At 37.0% G+C, this 22,222-nt stretch overlaps 2 protein-coding genes across 3 annotated transcripts; one reads left to right on the forward strand and one right to left on the reverse strand.

The window, feature by feature from the left end:
- The first annotated feature begins 551 nt into the window (after positions 1-551).
- dolk (dolichol kinase) lies at positions 552-5,192 on the forward strand. The gene is made up of 2 exons (XM_030148700.1): positions 552-739; positions 1,694-5,192. Exon 2 carries the CDS (start codon positions 1,833-1,835, stop codon positions 3,402-3,404), a length of 1,572 nt encoding a protein of 523 aa, XP_030004560.1. The 5' UTR covers positions 552-739; positions 1,694-1,832; the 3' UTR covers positions 3,405-5,192.
- Positions 5,193-5,229: 37 nt separating this feature from the next.
- On the reverse strand, positions 5,230-18,623 carry phyhd1 (phytanoyl-CoA dioxygenase domain containing 1). 2 transcript variants are annotated; one of them, XM_030148701.1, is made up of 12 exons: positions 18,500-18,622; positions 15,743-15,901; positions 15,033-15,038; positions 14,727-14,802; positions 13,538-13,585; positions 13,404-13,459; positions 13,257-13,319; positions 13,144-13,165; positions 11,544-11,672; positions 11,320-11,436; positions 9,512-9,638; positions 5,230-5,520 (listed from the first exon to the last, which is right to left on the reverse strand). In XM_030148701.1, exons 1-12 carry the CDS (start codon positions 18,530-18,532, stop codon positions 5,472-5,474), a joined length of 885 nt encoding a protein of 294 aa, XP_030004561.1. In that variant the 5' UTR covers positions 18,533-18,622; the 3' UTR covers positions 5,230-5,471. The 2 variants fall into 2 exon arrangements, with proteins under 2 accessions (XP_030004561.1, XP_030004562.1); XM_030148702.1 differs by lacking the exon at positions 15,033-15,038 and having other exon boundaries at positions 18,500-18,623.
- Between the last annotated feature and the right edge of the window lie 3,599 nt (positions 18,624-22,222).

Raw genomic sequence — 22,222 nt, forward strand, 5'->3', positions numbered from 1 at the left:
CATCGGCGTCACTGCCACCGCGTGCGCGTTCATTTTCATCTTCTTCTGCGTCACTGTTAAAATGTGAGGCTACTGACATCTACTGGAGGCTAACGCGGATTACTTTCTCTCTGCCCACTTTCTCTCAAGCCCGTAAGAATCAATCAATAATTCCTTATTTTTTGTCGACTTTATTCCCAAATTTTCGTATTGTTAATTAAATTGAATTCATTTTCAAAGATCTACTACAAGACCTGTAAGTTTTTGCTGTGGCTGAAGAATATATTAAATCGATAGAATATATTTATTCAAGATAATTTATTTACTTATTTTATTTGACAAAAACTAGCCCACGAACACAAAGATAATGATTTGCCTTTGCCTTTTATTTCATTAATAAGCGTATGAAGCACACATACTATATACACAAAAGAGGAAAACAGGAGAAAGCGAGTAGAGTACTTTTTTTTTTTTTTTTTAATTAAAAAGAGACAGTATACACACGATTCATAAGCCCAGGTACAGTTTCAAAGTAGTTTAATTCATTTACTCATGAACTGGTCAGCTGAACGCTGGTCCGTGACGCTGGCCCTTTAAGGGAGCGGTCACTGTTGTACCACGTGACCTGGCTGTCAAATATGGCCCCCTCCTACTGGGTGTGAGAGAAGCGACAGCTGACAAAGGAAAGAAATCTGTCAAAAACGACGGGACCGACTCTTCTCACAACATACCTTTCTCCAGATAAAACTGTACTTATGTGGTAGGTATGCTTGGATTTTTCGGCCTCTGTTTAATTTCTCCTTCAGGCAGCAGTTTTGTCGGCAGCGTTATGCTAACTCAGTAGTCAGCTGTATTTGGTCGTTAGCTTGATGCTGTCCGAGGTTGCAGCATCCTTGGCGTGCAGAGAAAAGTGTTTTTCGCTTTGCTGGGATATAGCTGGCACTATTGTTCAGTATTAGAATGTCTTTGATAAACACTGTACAGGGTTTTTTTTCATCTTTTCCCCATATCAATAAGATTAGGACATGTGTTAATATAACCTCAATCCTGACTGAGTCTGAAAAAAGTCAGCCCAACCTCCAACCCCAGCAGGAACAAAAGGTTGCAGCTGATGTGCAAAGCATGCCATGTCGTTAGGGGTCTCTTTTACAGTAGCGCAAGAAGTAACCTGATCTGTACATCTGACATGACGATGTAAAAATACAAAAAAAATTCTAAATAAAAGTGAAAGTCGTGCATTTTAAGTCAAGGAAATCCATTCGAAACAAAGACACTGCAATTAAAGTCAAAGCTGAATAGCTGATGCCATTTCAGCTAGATTCCTTTTTATTCAACTGAATTGATCTTTGCCAAAGTGTCATATTTTGTTTTACAAAGTTACAAAAAATACAAAAATTGAATTGCCGTACTGCTAAATTATAATGTAAATGTAGGTATTACTGTCCAGGGTTTCTCTACATTTGGTTCGTCAGTTGTGATGTTTTCACTGGGGCCAAAGTTCATATCAGGAAGCACAATAAACTGTGATCAAGGTTCACTGAGATGACTCGTGAACTTTACAGTGCAACACCCAGCACCCCCCCCCCCCCCCCCCCCCCCCCCCCCAACTCAAATATACTTAAATAAATATGTACCACTCTTAAGACTGTTGTGTGTTTTGGAATTGGCAAACTAAATGATTAAAAATGTATTTTTTTTTTTTAATCACATTTAGACATCTCGGGAAGTGAAAAGTGCCTGCCAAATGATGACTGGTACCAGAGAGAAGAACTGACAGAAGAAGGCCTTCATTATTGCAGACCATCTGTTCAGGTCAACCCTCCTCCCTCTCTGAGTGTCTCCACCCTGCAGCCATGCAGATCAACCCAGTGCTCGTGGAGTCTACTGTAGTTTTGGCGGTGGTACTGTGTGTCCACATGGCCGTCTGGAACCAGCACTCCTGGTGCAGCATAGCCCTCGTCATCCAAGCGTTCTACGTACAGCACAAATGGGACCGTTTGCTCAGGTCTGGTGGTGCTGTGTTCCAGTTTCGTCCTTCAGCAAATAGCGGCATCGTCCCAGCCTCCATGGTGATGCCCTTACTGGGTCTAGCACTGAGAGAAAAGTGCTCTGCCTCAGGGAATGTCTACTTTGAGCGCTTCTCCATGGTGATCACCATCACAGGCATGATGCTAGCCCTATTTCTCTCCTTGATTGCACTTGGAATTACAAGACCTGTGCCCACAAACACATGTGTGATCGCAGGCATGGCTGGCAGCGCTATTCTCTACACCACAAAACAGACGCTGACGGTCTCTGAGGTCATCGAGGTGTTAGAGGTGCTGTTAATCTTTGTTTATCTCAGCCTGATTGTACTCTACCTACTGCCTCGCTGTTTCACACCCGGAGAGGCACTTCTTATCGTTGGAGGAATCAGTTTCATTGTTAACCAGCTCATCAAACGCTCTCTGAACCTGGCTGAGGTGAAAGGCGATCCAGTCAACTACTTTCTGCCTGTTGTAGTTGTGGGTTCACTGCTGCTCGGAGTCTTCTTTGCTCTGCTTTTCTGTTTCATGGAGTCTGAGAACTGGGTGTCGTCACTTTTCTTTCACATGATGACAGCTGTTCTGGTGCTGGGAATCCTGCTGCCATGGCTGTCCCTTTTCATCGGCCGCTACCCCATCATGTGGCTCTTGGACTTCATCACATTAAATGACAGAAGACTCTGTCTCCTGGGGTACTGGGTGTTTTTAACTTCGGTGGCCACCTGTGTTGTCTTGCATCAAAACTACCAGCGCCAGTCAGGCTCCAAAAAGCACCAGGCCTCGACTGTTGTCAGGAAGTACTTTCATCTGATTGTAGTGGCCACGTATGTCCCAGGGCTGATATACGACAGACAGCTGCTCCATGTGGCGTCGGTCGGTTGCTTGGCAGTTTTCTTGTTCCTGGAGTACGTGCGTTACTTTCGGATCAGGCCTCTGGGTCAGCTGCTCAGGCAGTTGCTCACATTGTTTCTGGATGAGAGGGACTCTGGGCCTCTCATCCTGACCCACATCTACCTGCTGCTGGGCATGTCTCTGCCCATATGGCTGTTCCCAGGGCCCTGTGCTCCTAAAGGTATACTTCCTGGTGCGGGAGGCCTGGTGCCTTATGCAGGCGTGCTGGCCGTAGGGGTCGGAGATACTGTGGCATCCGTCTTTGGCAGCACCATGGGGGAGATCCGATGGCCTGGCACAAAGAAAACCATGGAGGGGACTGCGACTTCTGTGTTTGCACAGATCATTGCTGTGGCAGTGTTCCTCATCTTTGATGGGAGCATCAATCTGAACTCCACCTACTCATGGATTGTGGGCTCTATCACTCTGGTGGCCATGCTGGAGGCCTACACCTCGCAAATAGACAACCTCCTGCTCCCACTCTACCTCTTCATCCTGCTATTGCTTTGAATGGACAGGTAGCACGAATTAAAACAAAAAAAAGAAAGAAAAAAAACCCTGCAGATTTCTCCTGAATGTCTTCACTGTAGTTCAAAAAAGCTGAATCCATGGGTAAAAATGAACAAAATATGACGATATTAGTCATAGAAAGTCCTTTTGGCAATCAGACAGGGAGTTAATTTTTATTAGCACAAGAATGGAAAAGTGTAAACCTGACAGCATTATAAAGTCTGGTAAATCTTATGTAGTTTGGTGAATTATAACAGCCAACTGTAGTGGTACTATAACAAAATCAGTGGCAGCAAGCGTAAGCATGACATTCGAGTCTGTTGACTTCAGATCAAGAGTTATTTCAGCATCGGTCATTTGAAGGAATGAGCTGAATGTTGCAACAGAAGTTGGTGAGAAATGTGAGGCAGAGTTACTAAATATTCTTGCAGATCAGTGACAGTGTTGGTGTTTGTTTTCTTCTTGGCTTGTTGCATATCTGTCTCTGGTATTTGACCAGTAACACCAACAACCCCTGAATTATGCAACAGAAGGTTTAGCAAAGTGGAAAAATGTCTGGTATCTATTTATAGATGACACAGATGCTAAATGGCACATTTAGATCATTAATGAGAGGTTTTATGTATACTGTCCCTTCTTTTTGCAAATGGAAACATGCCTTTGTATTGCCTATGAAGAACATTATTTTAAGCAGGCTTATAAGTATATCGAACATTTTTCGCCTCCCCTATGGCAACATGAAGGACTTAACTGCTGAACATATTTGCCTTAAGAAGTATATTTTCTACCACACATTACAGATATCACTGTAGTAGATGAACGCATGGCAGCCGTCCAAAAGCCCCTTGCCACTTTTCTTTGTAAGGGCTGGTTTATACGTCAATATGGCAGAAATTCACTATGCTCCTGCATGACACTGATTTGAAATCCTGTACTGTAACATGTACACAGGTGTCCTATAGTTTATTTTTATTTGGAAGTTTTTCCTTTGTGTAATATTTCTGTGGTTTCATGGGACCCTTTACTGGTAAAATGTAACTGTACATGTGCTACTGAGCCTTCAAACCCCACGTAATGTTTTTTTGGACTCTGTAGATACGCTTTGGGCCAAAATTAATGAACACAAAATAGGCCCTTCCTTTTTTAGCAACTATTTTTGTGTTGATTCACCTGTAGTATTATTCAGTAACTGCTTTTTAGAAATCTTCTTTTTCTTCAGGTTGAGTCCCATCCGACTGAGATGAGGATTCTACACTTACACTATTACCTAAAACATTATTTTCCGCATGAACAGACTTTTGTTTACCTCTTGTGCGTGTGTGTGTGTGTTTTGTTTCCCTTTTTTTAATGTTGTGATGACAATTTACTAGCATGGTCCTATGAATATTTTTAATGATCATCTTTACATTGGTGAAAATGTAAAACTGCATGTTGAGTGCATCTAAGACGAGAGAAAAAAAAAATTATTATTTAATACCCATTTGTGGACTGAGAAGATGGACCTGTGTGACTGACGGAGTGATTCCATACTGACAATAAATACTTTCTTTTGTCACTTAATGTTGAATTTAACTTAAGAGGTTTTGTATAATATATATATATATTGCGAATTTCTTTTTTCAACCATACATTTTTATTATAATTTGAGTCTTAAGGCAAACAAACTTGAAGGTTAAAATGCTAATTGTTGTCTGTAAAGGAATCTGCCATCCAGATGTGGAAAAAAATGAACTTGGTTGGTGACAAATATTGATGCGGAAACCCTTAATAAACATGACGTAAAAATGAGCTGGATTGCAGAGTGTTAATGAAAAGCAAAGTGAGAGAAAGTCTTAAAAAATGTTTATTAAAATTATTTTTCTGCTTTGTTTTGGTATTGATAAACCATACATAATTTCATCAGTGTGATTAGATTCAGTTTTAGTTCATGTGGCTCAGACATACAGGTAGTCATCATAGAAAACAAAACAACACTAAATTACAGGAATGTGTTAAAAGGTCTTCATACATGTTGGTCAGTTTTTTCTTAATCTTTCCCCGTGATGCACCAGATACTAAAGACCTCTTTCATTTAGAGTAGAGGTGTGGGAAAGGAAGTTCTTCTGTGGGCTGCAACCTACAAGGGCCAAAATGAAAGAAACATCAGTCAGACAAAGTTTTGTTTAAAATAAACACTGTGGAAATGTTGAAATCAGTATACATCCTTAAATATAAGCTAATGAAACACACTGTCCACATTCAAGATGTTTGTTTTGCAGCACAAGCCTGATACATTTAGTTTTATAGGCGATTGTTAGACATTCAACAGACACCAAATAATGCAGTTGTGATGTTTATCATCACAAGCGTAGGTTTGTTCTCAACTGTAGTCTGGACGCAACACCCACCATCCAACACTGCAACCTATAAATACCTATAACCCAGTGTTTTTCAACCTTGGGGTTGGAACCCCACATGGGGTCACCTGAAATTTCTGGTAATTGATAAAAAAAAAATTAAGAAAAATGTATTAATAAAACATATGGTGAATTGACAGAGACAATCACAATACATAAAAGACATAACAAACTCTGAAGCTGAAACTGCAGCACTGTGGTTCTGTTTATCTTTCAAATGTTCATTGTGGTTGGTTTCAGATGCTGCAGCTCTTTATAATTCATAGTTCGAGTTATTGTTTGTTCAGTATTAATTTGCCTTGTAAATACAAACTGACTGTACATATCCTGACCAAGGAAAATAAAATTTTCACTTTGTGCAGTAATCTACACCTGGCTTTACTACCTCCGTCCATAATAAAATACATTATATAGACTCAATGTTGTCTAAAATTCACGTTTATTCGCAATATAGTATAGCAAACTATTACATGAGCAAAAACAAATTCATTTGAGCAAAAAATGTCTCCGTTCTGGGGTCGCTTTGTGATGTTAAAATGGGGACACGAGCCAAAAAAGGTTGGGAACCACTGCTATAACCAAGAGATGATAATCCAAATTTTTCTTTTTTTAGTGTGAAAAAAGTAAAATTACATTATGAAAATGTAAAGAACCTGAACAGCCATGTACAACCTGAAATTTCTTCAGAAAATAAGTGCAATTTATTAATATAACAATATAACTCCTAATTGTTCTGTTTGTTTTTGTGCAATTCCAACAATATTATGCTTCAGTTGATCATTTACACATGTGCATTGCAACTTACAGATCACAGCGGCTCCACAAATACACAAAACATTTAGTAACAGGCAGAATATTATTAATATTTCATTTATTTTTCTTAAGAAATGTCAGGTTGTTTACGCTAAAACAAAGAGAAAACTTTGTAGTTGTTATCATTTATAGGTTATTATACTAGTATTTTACTGGTCCCATCCGCTTTTTCATCATACTAAGCTGTAAGTGACCTCTTGATCATTAATAGCTTCAGTGTAATATTTTGCATTTCATAAATTCATCCCACTGGGCAGACTGGACCCTTTGGTGGGCTGGTTTTGACCCATGGGCCGTATGTGTAACAACCTTGCTCTGAAAAGTAGAGGTTAACTGGAGGAGCTATGACTAAGGAAACACAGTTGTATCCTAGCTTTGCAGAACTCCTTTAGGCGAACAGATGCATCATGTGTTAAAATAGACATAACACATGTCTAAGGGCAAGATCAGTCTTTTCTAAAGTTGTATTAGTTATGAAAAACCATCAAAAGTGCAATTAAATTTGCATTTAAATTGAAAAAATGTATGTCATTCTTACATCACCTACTGACATGTTACGCCACATTGTGAATTCAGTCAAATGTTAATCCTAACGGTTACATGAGCACCCATCTGTCACAGATCCTAAAATACAGCGGCACATTCTATCATCACCACCACCACACACAGATGATGCAGCTGTTACACATGTAAGCTTTAACCAACAGCTATAAGATGTCTCATTTAGGTAAATGTCTGTTTCCTCAGCTCCTCTGTTCTCAAGTCCTCACCTCGACTACTCTGTTCACGTCTCTGGAGGAGGGGGAAAGACATGAGGTGAGGAACTGAGGAGCTACAACTTGAGAACTGAGAAAAAGGGATGGACAAACAGCTGGACAAAGGCCATAATGTGTGCTCTATGGATAAAAATACTAGTAACTGAATGTAACTCCAGTTCAATCAGTGCATAACAGGCTGTGCTTTCTATGCTATGTAAGTGATAGTAGAAGTAATTCTGTCCTTCAAAAATATTGACCATAAGGATATTTATGCCTTTACTTTGAATCTTCAACATATAAAACAGTCAGTGTGTTTGCTAACTTAAAGGAGTGATATTTTGCTTTTTTAAATGGAATTATGCATTTTAAAACCTTTCCCTGTGGTCTACATAAACTGTAAATGCTCTGCTTGGGTCTGAATTCTTCATTAATTCAACTCCACAGGTCCATCTTCAACACTATTTCTGAGTAATGACATGGGACAGGTCATTTTGAGCACTGGCCCTTTAAATGCACAAGAGTCACTTCATGCCCCACCCCCTCCAGGTTGTTGACCATGTTTTCTGTCCCGTTCAACCACTTGTGTTCGTTAATACAACCAACAGCTGAACATTTTAGATAATCGGCTTGAAGTTTGGACATGTTTTCAGTATAGACTACAACCGCTGCTGCTGACAAACAATTACGGGATACTCAGAGAAATGTTCATCGGAAGTCTTGACCTTATATGTGCACGTCGTGATGTAACTAGTTATAAACATAACAAATTAAGCAGGAATTGAAACTGGTTGTAGAAATCCACCCGATTTTTGCTGGAATGAAAATAAAGATAGCTTTGCAGTAGGGATGCACCGATACGAGTATTGGGCATCAGCTCCGATACTCAGTGTGTGTACTCATATTTGTATTTGTAAATGATATCTGATACAACTGCACTGATACCACTTACGGCCGTGTGACATTCCCAGTTCAGTGCAGCAGGTAAGAGGAGGAGGAATAATGTGTGGGGAGTGTGAAGAGTGTGGAGATTTTTCAAAATAAATGACGGTGATAAAAGTAACGCTGACTGACAGTAACGTTAAAGACGCAGACAGAAACAGACGCAGCGTTCTGTCCATCTTCTGCGTACATTCCATCTGTTTACCAGGTGCCGGCGGATGACTACCCAGACAGAGAATACCACCAGGAGTAAAGAGCGGTGCAGACTGCCACCAGCAGAAGTGAAAACATAACTTATCACTCATTTCTCTTTTCTCTTCCTGCTGAAGCTACGCTTTTGAACCTTACCAGCGAAAACGCTGCAATATTAGTTTCACATTAGTGTTGTCTTTGTCGTCTCCATGTTTGTTGTTACTAACCTTCTTCTTCTTCTTCTTCTCAAAAAACTTTACTTTACCTTTCTTCTACAGGGTGTCCCATAAGTCTCCATACACAGGAAAAATAAACGTTTCTTGACATAAACCATTTTTATTTATATAATATGCTCTATTTGACTGCCATTTTGTTGGGAACACATTTCAATGCGTGTCCTCCACTGTTGAAGAACTATAAAGAAGAAATATAAAGAAATACATGTTAGAATCATATATGTATGGAATGTATTATGTCTCCTATGTATGGAGACTTTTGGGACACCCTGTATTTGTCCAGTATGGTTAATTCAGAGCGGCGCCCTCTAGTGGATTAATTGAGAAACGCTCATTCCAATACATTAAATGTCAGTAGCAGCACTTTGTTCCAGTCAGACTAATGACAACGACAATAAAGCACATTTACAAAAGGAACTAAGAACTGGAATGGGATTATTAAGTACTCGTATCGCTCCTCGGTATGGGCAAGTACTCAAATGTAAGTACTTGTACTCGTACTCGGTCTGGAAAAAAGTGGTATTGGTGCATCCCTACTTTGCAGCACCTGGAGGGTTCAAATTCATATCAGGGTCCAAATACACAAACAAATGAACCAAAGACTAATAAAAGTGGGTTTAGACAAATATGAGCCCTTTAAGCATTTGTGGTCATTATCCCACAGTGATGGTACAGATGCTGCTGTTGAACAAAGCTTCAGTTTCCCACTTCTCAATTTTCATCATAATTGATCTGTGAAGTAACAGAAAACAAACCCATCGCTTGAAACATACCAGTTTTCAGGGCTCCAGTGAGTATCCTGGTGCTCCATGATGTGGAAGGTGTACACATGGCGGGAGTCTTCTGAGGTGTTCTCAGCACTACGATGCACCACCTCACCATGGATCAGGACTACGCCACCTGAGGACACAGAGGCACGTGGGTAAGCTGAGGATGGTAACAGTATCCACTTGCAGTATAAACAGCTTTATTTGTTGTGACACAGCCGATTGTGGTCAGTCAATCAATCATTCAATTTGTTTGGCCTCATTGAGGTGATTGGGTCTCAAACCCAGCTGTGGCTCAGATGATAGAGCGGGTCGTCCAAAGACCAAAGGTTTGAATCCTGGCTTTGACTGTCCACATGTCAAAGTGTCCTTGGGCAAGACACTGAACCCTAAATTGCTCCCGGTAGGACCTGGCAGCACCTTGCATGGCAGCAGCCGCCCACTGGTGTATGAGTGTGTGTGTGAATGGGTGAATGTGAGGCTTTGTGAAGCGCTTTGGGCACCATGAAGGTGTAGAAAATGCACGATATAAGTGCAGTCCATTTACCAAACTAGAAGCACTCGGAGAGCGCAGACCTCCGCCAAGGCTGATCAGTGGCGCCCCCCGTGAGCCCCCCCACCCCCGATCGCCACCAAAATTTAATCATTTCTTCCTTATCCCATTTCCAACAAACCCTGAAAATTTCATCCAAATCTGTCCATAACTTTTTGAGTTATGTTGCACACTAATGGACAGACAAACAAACAGACAAACAAACAGACAAACAAACAAACCCTGGTAAAAACATAACCTCCTTGGCAGAGGTAACAATGGGATGCATTTAGGAGACATCTGTACTGCTGTCTTTGGTATGTTTTTTCTTTATTTTAAATGATGTTTTTATTATTGTGCTTTCTTTTTCTTTTGAGCTTTAGTATTATTTTCATGTCTTGTCTGCACCTTGAGCCTGTATTAAAACAGTTGTTTGATTGATGCAGTACTAACACAAAAACAGAATTTTGTTTTCAGATATATTCCTCTTTTTTATTCCTATTTCTACACATCAGTAATCACCTTTGACCAGGTGATTACGTACATACTGAGTCCCAGTTTCACTTTATCTATAAAGAATACACCACATTGTCACAATCACTTCATGAGAGGAGGTGAAAATATTTTATTCTAACTCAAACCAATTGAGGAACAAATAAAAACAGCTCTGCAACCCATTTTGGGTCCTGACCCTGAGTTTGGGAAACACGGGTCTAGTATATTAAAGATTCCAAGTCCTTTAAGACACTACTGCATGCCTAAAATTTAACTTTTTTTCATTTTCATTGAACTTTTATTTAACCAGAAAAAGACTTGTTGAGATTTAAAAAAATTTTTGCAAGAGTGTTCTGTCCAGGACAGCAGCAGCAGAACTTACAATTTCATCCACACATCCACACTAAAAACATACATAAAACACTAAACTAAGAATACACATATAAAAAAACATCAATGTAAACATATACATATAAATTAAACACCATCAACATAAATGGCACCTATACAGGGTGTCCCATAAGTCTCCATACATAGGAAAAATAAACGTTTCTTGACATAAACCATTTTTATTTATATAATATGCTCTATATGACTGCCATTTTGTCGGGAACACATTTCAATGCATGTCTTCTGAAGAACTATAAAGAAGAAATATAAAGAAATACATGTTAGAACCATATATGTAGGGAATATATTATGTCTCCTATGTATAGAGACTTATGGGACACCCTGTAGAATCAAGTCAAATGCCATGTGGTTAATTAAGATTAAAAACTTACTGTACCTTTTTTAACTGGTGCAGCAACAAACTTGTCTTCATCATATGGCTGTTCTCGACCGATGAAGTCTGTCAGGGGGTAGGTGCCCTTTGGGGTGCGCACCATTCGCCTGGAAATCCCGCCTGGGAAAAGCAGAGGAAGGTAATCTGACATTCTACACCTATTCACATAAATCGGATTATTTTAGCATGTTGACACTGATAAAGGGGCTATCAGACTGGGTACATACTGTTCTGGGTCCCTGGGATAAACCACAGGCAGCCGTTGTTAACAGTAGCGTCTTCCAGAGCGATCCACAGCCCCATCACTCTGCCCAGAGGCTCCGTGTACAGAAACGTGGCATCTTGGTGAGGCGTCACTGTGGAAAAATATGGTGAGCTACCACACACTTACAGTAAAAATTACACCAATGGCCCTGTAGCTCACCGGCATGTTCTATCGAGAATCAATAACAAGTTGAATTTGCGAGGTTAACAGTAGTTGAAGTGGGTGGTACTTTCACTGGAGGATAACTCAACTAATTAAATGAAAGTCCATCAATAATAATAAATAAAACTCAATAATAACTACACTGATATCTCGAACCATTTCCATGCTATAAGACAATAAAATATGGTCCATTAAAAATAAAAGCAAATTTTTAATATTTCAAAAATGTATCAAAAATCTAAATTTTTCAACTGTGAACAAACTTTGTAGACATTGTGCTAATAAAGGTACATAAAAATTTTGAATTGAATCCAACTAATAGTTTGGGACAAGATTGTTGAAATGTAGACATTGGTGACATTGAGTTTGACCCCTCAAGGTCCCTCGAGGTCAAAGGTCATGGACCCAAATGAAAGTCCATATATGACTTCCTATCAGTAACTACATTGATATCTCTCACCATTTCTATGTTATAAACCACAGGTGTCAAACATGTGGCCCGGGGGCCAAATCCAGCCCGCTAAAGGGTCCAATCCAGCCCTTGGGATGAATTTGTGAAGTGCAAAAATTACACTGAAGATATTAACAATCAATCGTGTCAAAATCATTTTAATTCAGGTTCCACATGCAGATGCATACAAACCAATTAGTTCTCAAGTGGATCAGAGCAGTAAAATATTATCATAATATCCTATAAATAATGACAACTGCAAATTTTCTCTTTGTTGTGGTGTAAAAAAAGTTAAATTATGTGAAAATGTTTATGTTAACAAACTATACTTTTACAAAAAATTTGAATAACCTGAACAAATATGAACACCATGAAATGTCTTAAGAGAAGTAAACGCAATTTTACCAACATTCTGTTATTAAATGTTCTGTGTATTTGTAGATCCACTGTGATCTGTAAGTTATAATGTACACGTGTAAATGATAAACAGAGGCAGAATATTTTTTTAAATTGCATTTATTTTTCTTAAGACATTTCAAGTTGTTCCCATTACTCAGATTTTTAAGGAAACTTTGTAGATATAAACATTATCATAATTTAATTAAACTTTTTTTCACTGTTATTATTTTACTGGTTCGGTCCACTTGAGATCATATTGGACTGAATGCAGCCCCTGAACTAAAATGAGTTTGACACCCCTGTTATAAATGATCAAAATATGACCCATTACAAGTAATGGCAAATAAAATTTTAATATTTCAAAAATTCATCAAAAACTCAAAAATCTACATTTCTCAAAACCGTGAATATGCTTTATAGACATTGTCCCAAATAAGCTACATATAAAATCTGAAATGAATCTGAGCAGTAGTTTTGGCAGAGACTATGCCGGTGAGCTAAAAATGAAAGGGAATTCTGGGAAATAATGCATAGGTTACAGATTTCTTACCTTCTCCACCGATCCCCGGTTGCTGGATGTGAGAAGAGGAAGAGTGATTATTCCAAGTGACCAACACAGCATCATCTAACATCATTTCACACATAGCTGAGTTGGTGCTTTACCTTAAAAATGTACATGCTCTGCAGAATCACAGGACTCACAAGACCCAGCTTCTTTGCTATACCCTACAGAACCAGCACTGGACGTTAGTGTTCTTAGTTATTTAGTGATTCAAAGCATCATGTTACATTGTTCAATAGACAACTCACCTGGATTTTAGTTGAATGTGTAACCTTTTTGAATAAAGGCTCGTGGGCATGGAGGGCTAAAGAAAAAAAAGAAACAATTATTAAGGCCTCATTTGGAAAACTTTAGGTGTGAAAATATGTGTTTGTTTCCTCACCGTGTCCGACTTTATTCAGCGATCGTTGCTTTGGGACGATGAATTCACCTGTAAACCAAGAAATTATTATAATACAGTGTAATCACAACACTCTAAATGCTGGGACATTTTCTAAACTGTACAATAACAATTAAAATCTGTGATTTTCTCATTCATTTGCACATTTATTTAACTAACAAATGTTGATGACGATAATTGTACTTTGTAAATATAAGCAAACTTTGATTGTGATGCCTGAAACATTCTCCAAAAAAAAGTTGGGACAAATGCATATTTGTCTTTGTGTCACATTGTTTTGTTTTGTTTTGTTTTGTTTTTTTTAATTAGTTAGAAATTCAGTGATTTGAGTGTGAGGCATCAAAATATATATAACATGATAAACACTGAAAATATTTTCTTTGTACCAAGGTTATTATCGTTAACGAAAACTAATGAAATGACGAAAACTAGAATTGTAAAAACATTTTTTTCACAGAAATAAATAAAAACTATAGTTAAAAGAAAAAAGATAACTAACTGAAACTGTATTGTGTGCTTACAAAACTAACTAAAACGGATAAAAATTCTGGATAAAATTCCCTTAGTTTTCGTCTTTGTCAATGTCGGATTGATATGAAATCGATGGGTGGGATTAAATAAGCTTTTCTTCTTCCCACCCCTTTTCGAGTATAGATGAATGATTTTGGAATTTTGAATTTGCTCATATTCTGTAAATGCTTGAAATAAACAAACAAATGGAGTTGATTTATTTCCCTCAAGCAATTTTAGCTGCTGGCACCATATGATATTTAATGGTCTGTCACTTGTGGTTTCCAGTCGTCTTCTGGTCCCCACTCTACCTGGGAACATGGAGACTAAAGTTGGGAGAAAGCAGCAGAGTCCTGTCTGGGATTTATTTGAGTTCGGCGGCGAAGAAGATAAAAGATATATAAAAAAAAAACAAAAAACAAACTAAAACTAAGCATTTAAGAAAGAACGAAAACTAATAAAAACTAGCAAACCTGCTCTAAAAACTAATTAAAACTAACTGAATTAGAGAAAAAAAAGTCTAAACTAAATAAAACTAAACTATAATGAAAAATCCAAAACTATTCTAACCTTGCTATGTACTTCTGCCAAGGGTACAACTGGTACAATTCAGCACATAAAGATAACAGACACACAAGAAAAAATACTTGAAAGAGCTCACCTTTGTCATCAAAAACTCCTTTCTCAAAGAAAAAGCGGATCTTATCTCCACTGGTGATGAAATAGTCAGCGTTTCCCTGTGGGTCATAAGGTTAACATCAGTCACCTGATCTGCAGGGGAGCGACTGTGTTCCAAAAGGGACGGACACACTCCACTGACACCAACTAGAATGTTGACATAAGAGTTTGCCATTAGCCCGACAGGAAGGACACTTAAGGTCGGGGTAAACGCTGTGAAGCAGTGGAGAGGTAATCTATGCCCCAGCGTGAAGGGAGGAAACACGCTAAGAAGGAACGGGATCCTTACCTGCATCTTTAAGCACAACATTGGTTTTAGGTGAAAGGAAGAACAGAAGAAAAATCATGAGCTTCTGACACTGTGCACTGGGAAAAAAATCTAAATCTTACCAAGTGTATTTTTCTCATTTCTAGTCAAAATATTTCATCACACTTAAAATGAGACATAATCACCTGAAGAGTAGGGGTGTGTATTGGCAAGAATCTGGCGATACGATACAAATCACAATACTAGGATCACAATACAGTATATCACAATACTGTTAAAAAAGGCAAGTTTTTAGTAGTTTTGTTTCTTTTTTAAAAGATTACTTCCTGGAAAAATGGAATTACACCAGAAATATGCATAAATACTAAACACATTTTTATTTGATCAGAACAAGTTTCACTTGTTCCATTGGCAGATTTTTTTTCTTGAATTAAGCAAAAAATAAATAAATAAAAACAAATCTTGAATTAAGCAAAAAAAAAAGTGCCAAAGGAACAAGTGAAACTTATCTTGGTAAGATTTCTTGAAATAAAATTTTCAAGATCCATTGTCTAAAAATAAGTTCTTATATCTCACTGAAAAGTTACTCTTTAGGTGATTATGTCTTATTTTAAGTGTGATGAGATATTTGGACTAGAAATGAGGAAAAGATTTAGATTTTTTCCAGTGTATGAGACTGGTCTTGTGGATCTTGACTGATCTTGTGGATCTTGTGGCATGCTGTTAGTCACCTGTGTCTTCAGCTGTTCGTCGTGATAGGTGGAGAAGGTGGTGCGGCAGTGCTCTGGGACGTCCATCTCATCTACGATCTCTGTCATCCTCTGCCTCAGTTCATCACACTCCTGCGGGGTCAGGAGCCCATCCAGGACCACGTATCCATCCTCCATGTACTATCAGCAGAAAACAAAGACAGTTAGGACACAGTTTGAAACCCCTCCCATAGACTGTCCACTTTGGACCTCCACAATAGGTCATGACTAGGGATGTACGTAGACTGCTGAACAATGACTATTTGGTAATGCTTAGATGTGTAGGTAAAAGATGTGAGTAAAACATTTGACTAGAACACTAAAACCAGTTTACACACTTATAATTATGGGGTTTTCTGTGGTTTCCTTGGGGGCTTAGTTGCTGCATTTGGAGTCTGGAAGTCACGTGATCAGTGGGTTTTGGTGTTATTTTACTAAATTGTGCATTTTGAAAGCTTGTTTTCATTTTATGTATGAAAGTTTGTGTCTGTAACTATTTAACCCTTTCATGCATTGTGGTCACTACAGTGGACAGTTATTCTCCATCTGTTCTCCTGTATATTCATAGGTTTTGTTGTTTTAGTTCCATATCAGCCAACACAGTGGACACTTATGCAACATCCCATAATACACTGCAATTCACACCATTACTATAACTTTGCTGTTCTTGATAAACCTGATCTGCACTAACATGTTTAAGTGTAAATCAGTTGTTATTTGTTAGACAAAGAGTTGTTTTTGCATGTTGTTTTTTACATGAGGTAATATCTAGCATTAGAGTATGTTAAAATGTGAGAAAACATCAAATTAGCATCCTTAAAAATGTTTTTATTTCATTGTTTTCATTTTACTTTCTGATACTGGGTTTTAAAGACATATTTCTTTACATAAAAAAAATTAAATGCATAGACATTTTTGTAACTCCATGAAAAAAAAAAAAAAAAAAAAACTCGATCGCAATTTTTTTTATGCCTAAGGAGGTATAAAAACACTCCAGAAAAAAAAATCTTGACTAAGGTTCTCATAATTCATGCATGAAAGGGTTAATGTACTGCTGCTTGTCTTGGCCAGGACATTCTTGGAAAAGAGATATTTAATCTCAATGAGGTTTTCCTGGTTAAATAAAGGTTAAATAAAAAATAAATGAATTTTCATATGATATCAAGCTATGATCATATAATATTGATTACACGTCACTTGTACATTTTCACTTTATATTAAATTAAAAAGTGGAATTATTGAGGTAATAACAAAAACATGAGCTAATCAGTCATGAGAAGGTTTGAACTGTAATTAAACCTCCTCAGACCAAGCTATGGTTTTTCTGTCCACATTTGTGGACAAGAGTTTCACAACTTTATACAAAAAAAAAAAAAAAGAAAGAAAAGAAAACTGTCCATCACAAAGGACATTCCATAAAAACTTTAAAAACTTCATCTGAAAAAACTGTTGCATCATGATGTTTCCAATATAGGCACTTATTTAATAAAAAAAAAAAAAAACCTGGTACTTTGCTGACATTTCCTGGGTCTTAGGAGGTTAATGCATATATAAATGACAGCCAAAAAAAAAGAAAAACTTGCAATAATGTAAATCATTTAAAAGTATATTTTGCATGTTTTGTGTAGTTGATTATTTGATAAATTAACATGGAAGTCACATATTGCTTATGTTAAAAAAAAAGGTGTCTAAAAATATTTCTGTATTGAGTAAAGCAAAATATGTGTTGGATGATAAAGCAATGAGAATTTTACATTGTTCACTTATTCTGCTGCATTTGAGTTATTGTATTGAAGTATGGGGCAACACATATATGAGTAACACAGAACCATTGTTTTTATTACAGAAAAGAACAATAAGAATCATGTATGATGTTAATTTCAGGGAACATACAAATGAGTTGTTTATTAAATCAGGATTGTTTAAGTTTAAAGTTGAATTAAGGACATTGCTGATTGTGTTTAGAGCGAGAAACGGACTTTTGCCTGTAAGCTTGCAGAGATTATTTGTTTTAGTATCACAGGATGAAGAACATAGAAGCAGGTTTAATTTTAAACAGCAAAGGGTGCGGACTAATGTGAAGAAAATGTGTATTTCTGTTGTGGGTGTCAGGATGTGGAATTATTTGGCAGTGGAAGAGAAGAGCTGTACAAATATTTTTCAGTTTAAGAGGTTGTATAGGGAAAGAAAAGAGAAGCTTTATAAAAACATGTAATGACATAATTCAACTTATGGATGTTGGATTTATTTTATTTGCACTGACTATCAGGTAAACTGTTTACTGTAATAATGGTAACGGCAACGTATCTGATGTAAGCAGATGTTTGAAGAAAGGGGCAGGTATTATAAGTTTTCTTCATCCTGCTCCTTTCCAATCATTTAGATTGGAATGAATGAATAAAAAATGAAATGAAATTTGTGCAATTAGATCATATGAACTCTATCAAGGGTCAAATAAAATACTGTAAATGTGTCAATTACACACTAATATTTACAATTTTCTGGTCTTGATCATGTTCATACTAATAATAAATGAAGTGAAGGCACAATTAAAACCCCAGAATAAACTGGTCTTTTTTCTGGAAAATGAAGAACATGATGTGAAGTTTGCCTTGAACACACATGTTGCTTGTGGTTGCTGGTTATGTAATGGGTTCAATAAATGTGTGCACAGATCCTTTCAGCTCCATGCAAAGCAAAGGCAAATGGAAAGTGTCTCAGACAGAACACAGAGCTCACCTTCTGCACATCGAGATCCGTCATGAAGTCCATGTTGGTCCGGTCCGAGGGCTGCAGTCTGACACGGACCCGAACAGTCTCATCCGGGTAAGATCTGGCCCTGACCACGTGACCACGCGTCTAACTCAATTAAAGTGTAACTGTAATCGGATTTTGGACTTCAGCTCTACAGTTACGCAACAGGCATGAGACCCTGGCACTGCAGCAGTAGCAGCCAACTGCCTCTAGATGGCGATAAATGTCATTAACGTGATGACAGCAGGGCCTGAGTTGAAGAACTCACACACATACAGAACAGGTGTGTCAAACTCATTCTGGTTCAGGGGCCATGTTTAGCCCAATTTGAGCTCAAGTAGGCCCGACCACTAAAATAATGACTTAAATAAAAAAAAAAAAAAAAGAATAATACATAAAAAAAAAAATAATAATAATAATAATAATAATAATAAATAAATGACTTAATTATAAATAATGACAAATCCAAGTTTTTCTTTTTGTTTTAGTACAAAAAAACCCCCCAATTAAATTATGAAAATATTTACATTTTATAAAAAAAGATGTGAAAAACCTGAAAAAACAGAAATTTCATTTGAAAAAATTAGTGCAATTTTAACAATATTATGCCTTGTGTTAAGGGTTTGTGTTTTTTTTATTCTGTAATGAGCTGTGTCATTTGTGATTGTTATATTTTTGTAGTTTTTCTGTTCTCTTCCTTGTGTGGGTGTGTGTTCTGTCTTTCCCTCTAACAGATAGTGGTTAATGGACGATGAGCTGCAGGTGTGGTGTTGCTCTGCTGGCTGCGGCTGATTGGTGCTTCAGAGATGAGCTGGGAAATTTAAAGCCAGATCTTCCTTCCTCCCAGGAGACTCCTCTCATTCCATCCCCCCTCTGTTCAGACCAGCCTGTTGTAATTTTTGTTCAAACTTTGTAAAATCAGCTACACAAGGAGGGAATCTTTTTCTTTAAGTTTTTTGTTAGGCAAGATTGATGTATTTTGGTTTCCTTTGTTTGTGTTTGTAGATAATTGTGATTCCCTACCTGATTTAATTTTTCTTTTTTTGTAAATAAATATTTCATATTGCAGTGGTGTGGTTGCTGGTCATTTGTTTAATTTGCTCCTGTTTGTTAAGGTTCATGGAGGGAGGGGAGTCTCACACCATGTTGCATCTCGGCAACCCCTAGACCGAGCGTAACACTTGACTCATTATTTATACATGTACATTACACACAAAGTTACATAAACATTTGGTAACAGGCAGAATGTTATTAAAATTTTGGAGTTTGGAACTAAAATTTGAGCAGTTTCTACAATATTCCATCTCTTATTATTAACACAACTACAGATAACAGTGGATCCATAAATGCACAAAACATTTAGTAACAGGCAGAATATTGTTCAAATTGCCCATTTCAGGTTGTTCATCTTTGTTTTTATTTATGTGTTTATTTGAATTTTATTGGGAGAGAATAGTTTTGTAAATGTTAATATTTTCACATTGTAATCTTTGTTTTTTCACTTAAATTTTTTCCACATCATTTTTCACAAAGAAAATTTGTAGTTGTCATTAATTATGGGTTATTGTGTTGTTATTTTTACTGAAGATCACATTGGTCTGTATGTGGAACCTGAACCAAAATGATTTGCACAACCTGGACTGTTCAGGTTAATTTTTGCTCCTTCATCCCACGGGCTGGAATGGAACCTTTGGTGGGCCAGATTTGGCCCCCAAGCCGCATGTTTGACACCTGTGATATACAGTATGTTATTGGGGACTGGGTAAGATTTATAAACTGCCAAAACATCTGCATTTTTACTGAGATGAACACATTATCAAAGCAATAACTATGTAATAATAATAATAATAATAATAATAATAAAAGTCTTATTACTGTTATTATTGTTATCAACATATTTTTATAGAATACCATACTGTTATTAATATCATAATTACATGTTAGTTTACATCAGGGGTCTCAAACATTCGGCCCAGGGTCCAAATGTGGTCTGCCAAAGGTTCCAATCTGGCCCATGGGATGAATTTGCAAAATGCAAAAATTCCACAGATTCATTTTAGTTCAGGTTCCACATACAGACCAATATGATCTCAAGTAAAATATCCTACAAAAAATAAAGACTCCATATTTTCTTCTCGGTTTGATGTGAAAAAAAATATTACATTATGCCTATAAATAATGACAACTTCTAATTTTTGTCTTTGTTTTGGTACAAAAATAACATTAAATTATGAAAATATTTACATTTACAAACTATCCTGTAACAATAAAACGTGAATAACCTGAAATGTTTTAAGAAAATTGAGCAAAATTTTAACAATTTTCTGCCTGTTACTAAGTGTTTAGTGTCTTTGTAGACCTGATCCATAATGTACATGTAAAAATGATAAGTTGAGGCATAATATTGTTAAAATTGCACTTGTTTTTTCTTAAGAAATTTCAGTTTTTTCAGGTTATTCACATCTTTTTGTTTGGCTAGTTTATAAAAGTAAGTATTTTCATAATGAAATGGGGTTTTTTTGCACTAAAACAAACACAAAAATTTGGAGTTGTCATTATTTATAGGTTATAATGTTCTTATTTTACTGGTCCGGCCCACTGGAGATCAAACCGGGCTGAGTGTGGCTCCTGAAAGAAAATGAGTTTGAGACCTTTGATATACAGTATGTTATTGGGGACTAAGTAAAATTTATAAACTGCCAAACATCTGTATTTTTACTGAGATGAACACATTATCAAAGCAACAAATATATAATAATAATAAATCTTATTACTGTTGTTATTATCCACATTATTTTTTATAGAATACCATACTGTTATTAATATCATAATTACATGTTACTTTACATTATATTTATTTTACATAATGTAAGATGCAGATGCTGAGCTTGTCAGTTTGGAGTCATCAGTAGATCATTCGAATACTTCTGGGTAGATTAGTAGTACAGTATCACATTTGCCAACAGCCTTTTTTCAGTTTAAAAGTCAAATTTATAAAGTTCAAAGTGGTATAAAGTGCAGATACTTGGTGGCAGTGGTGTAAGTATGGTATTTCAAATTTGCAGAGGACTGCAGTAAATATACTGAGTTACATCCCACTACAGGGTTAACTCCTATATAATTTTTAAAATGTATTTTCCTCTGTCACTTGGTGAGAAAACAAAAAAAATCCTGTTGACCAATTTCAGAAATTTGGGAAAACAGATACAGAATCATTTAATGACCACTGCGATGAGTAAGGTTTGAGTAAAGGTAGCTTTACCTTTTTGGTGAGGCTTTACAATAAGCTTTAGTTAAGTGCTAATGCATGACACATGATGATTTAATGCAATCATCTAGTCATGTCCTGAATTCCTGCTGGAACAGGTCACATGTGGCTTCATGTGATTTCCCCAGACTTCATCATCAGTTAGGGAATGTTGATTCACTTTTGCTTAATACAGTCATTGCTATGCTAAATTTATATAAAAAAAAACAAACAAAAAAAACAAACAAAAAAAAAAAAACTAGAAAAGCACTTGGAGTGCGCAGACTCCGCCGAGGCAGATCAGTCCCCCACCCCCCACACACACCCTCGATTACCATCAAAATTTAATCAGTTGTTCCTTGTGCCAGTATCAACATGTCCTGAAAATTTCATCCATAACTTTTTGAGTTACCTTGCTAACAGACAAACAAACAAACCACGATGAAAACATACCCTCCTTG

The sequence above is a fragment of the Sphaeramia orbicularis genome, chromosome 12, assembly GCF_902148855.1.
Source record: "Sphaeramia orbicularis chromosome 12, fSphaOr1.1, whole genome shotgun sequence".
Taxonomy (NCBI): domain Eukaryota; kingdom Metazoa; phylum Chordata; class Actinopteri; order Kurtiformes; family Apogonidae; genus Sphaeramia; species Sphaeramia orbicularis.

Coding starts and splice junctions, on each gene's coding strand:
- dolk (XM_030148700.1), top strand. CDS start 1,833: ATGCAGATCAACCCAGTGCTCGTGGAGTCTACTGTAGTTTTGGCGGTG.
- phyhd1 (XM_030148701.1), bottom strand. CDS start 18,532: ATGGACTTCATGACGGATCTCGATGTGCAGAAG. Junction 13,166..13,256: donor AGAGCATGTACATTTTTAAG/GTAAAGCACCAA, acceptor TCTCACATCCAG/CAACCGGGGATCGGTGGAGA. Junction 11,673..13,143: donor ACCGGGGATCGGTGGAGAAG/GTAAGAAATCTG, acceptor ATTTTTCCACAG/TGACGCCTCACCAAGATGCC.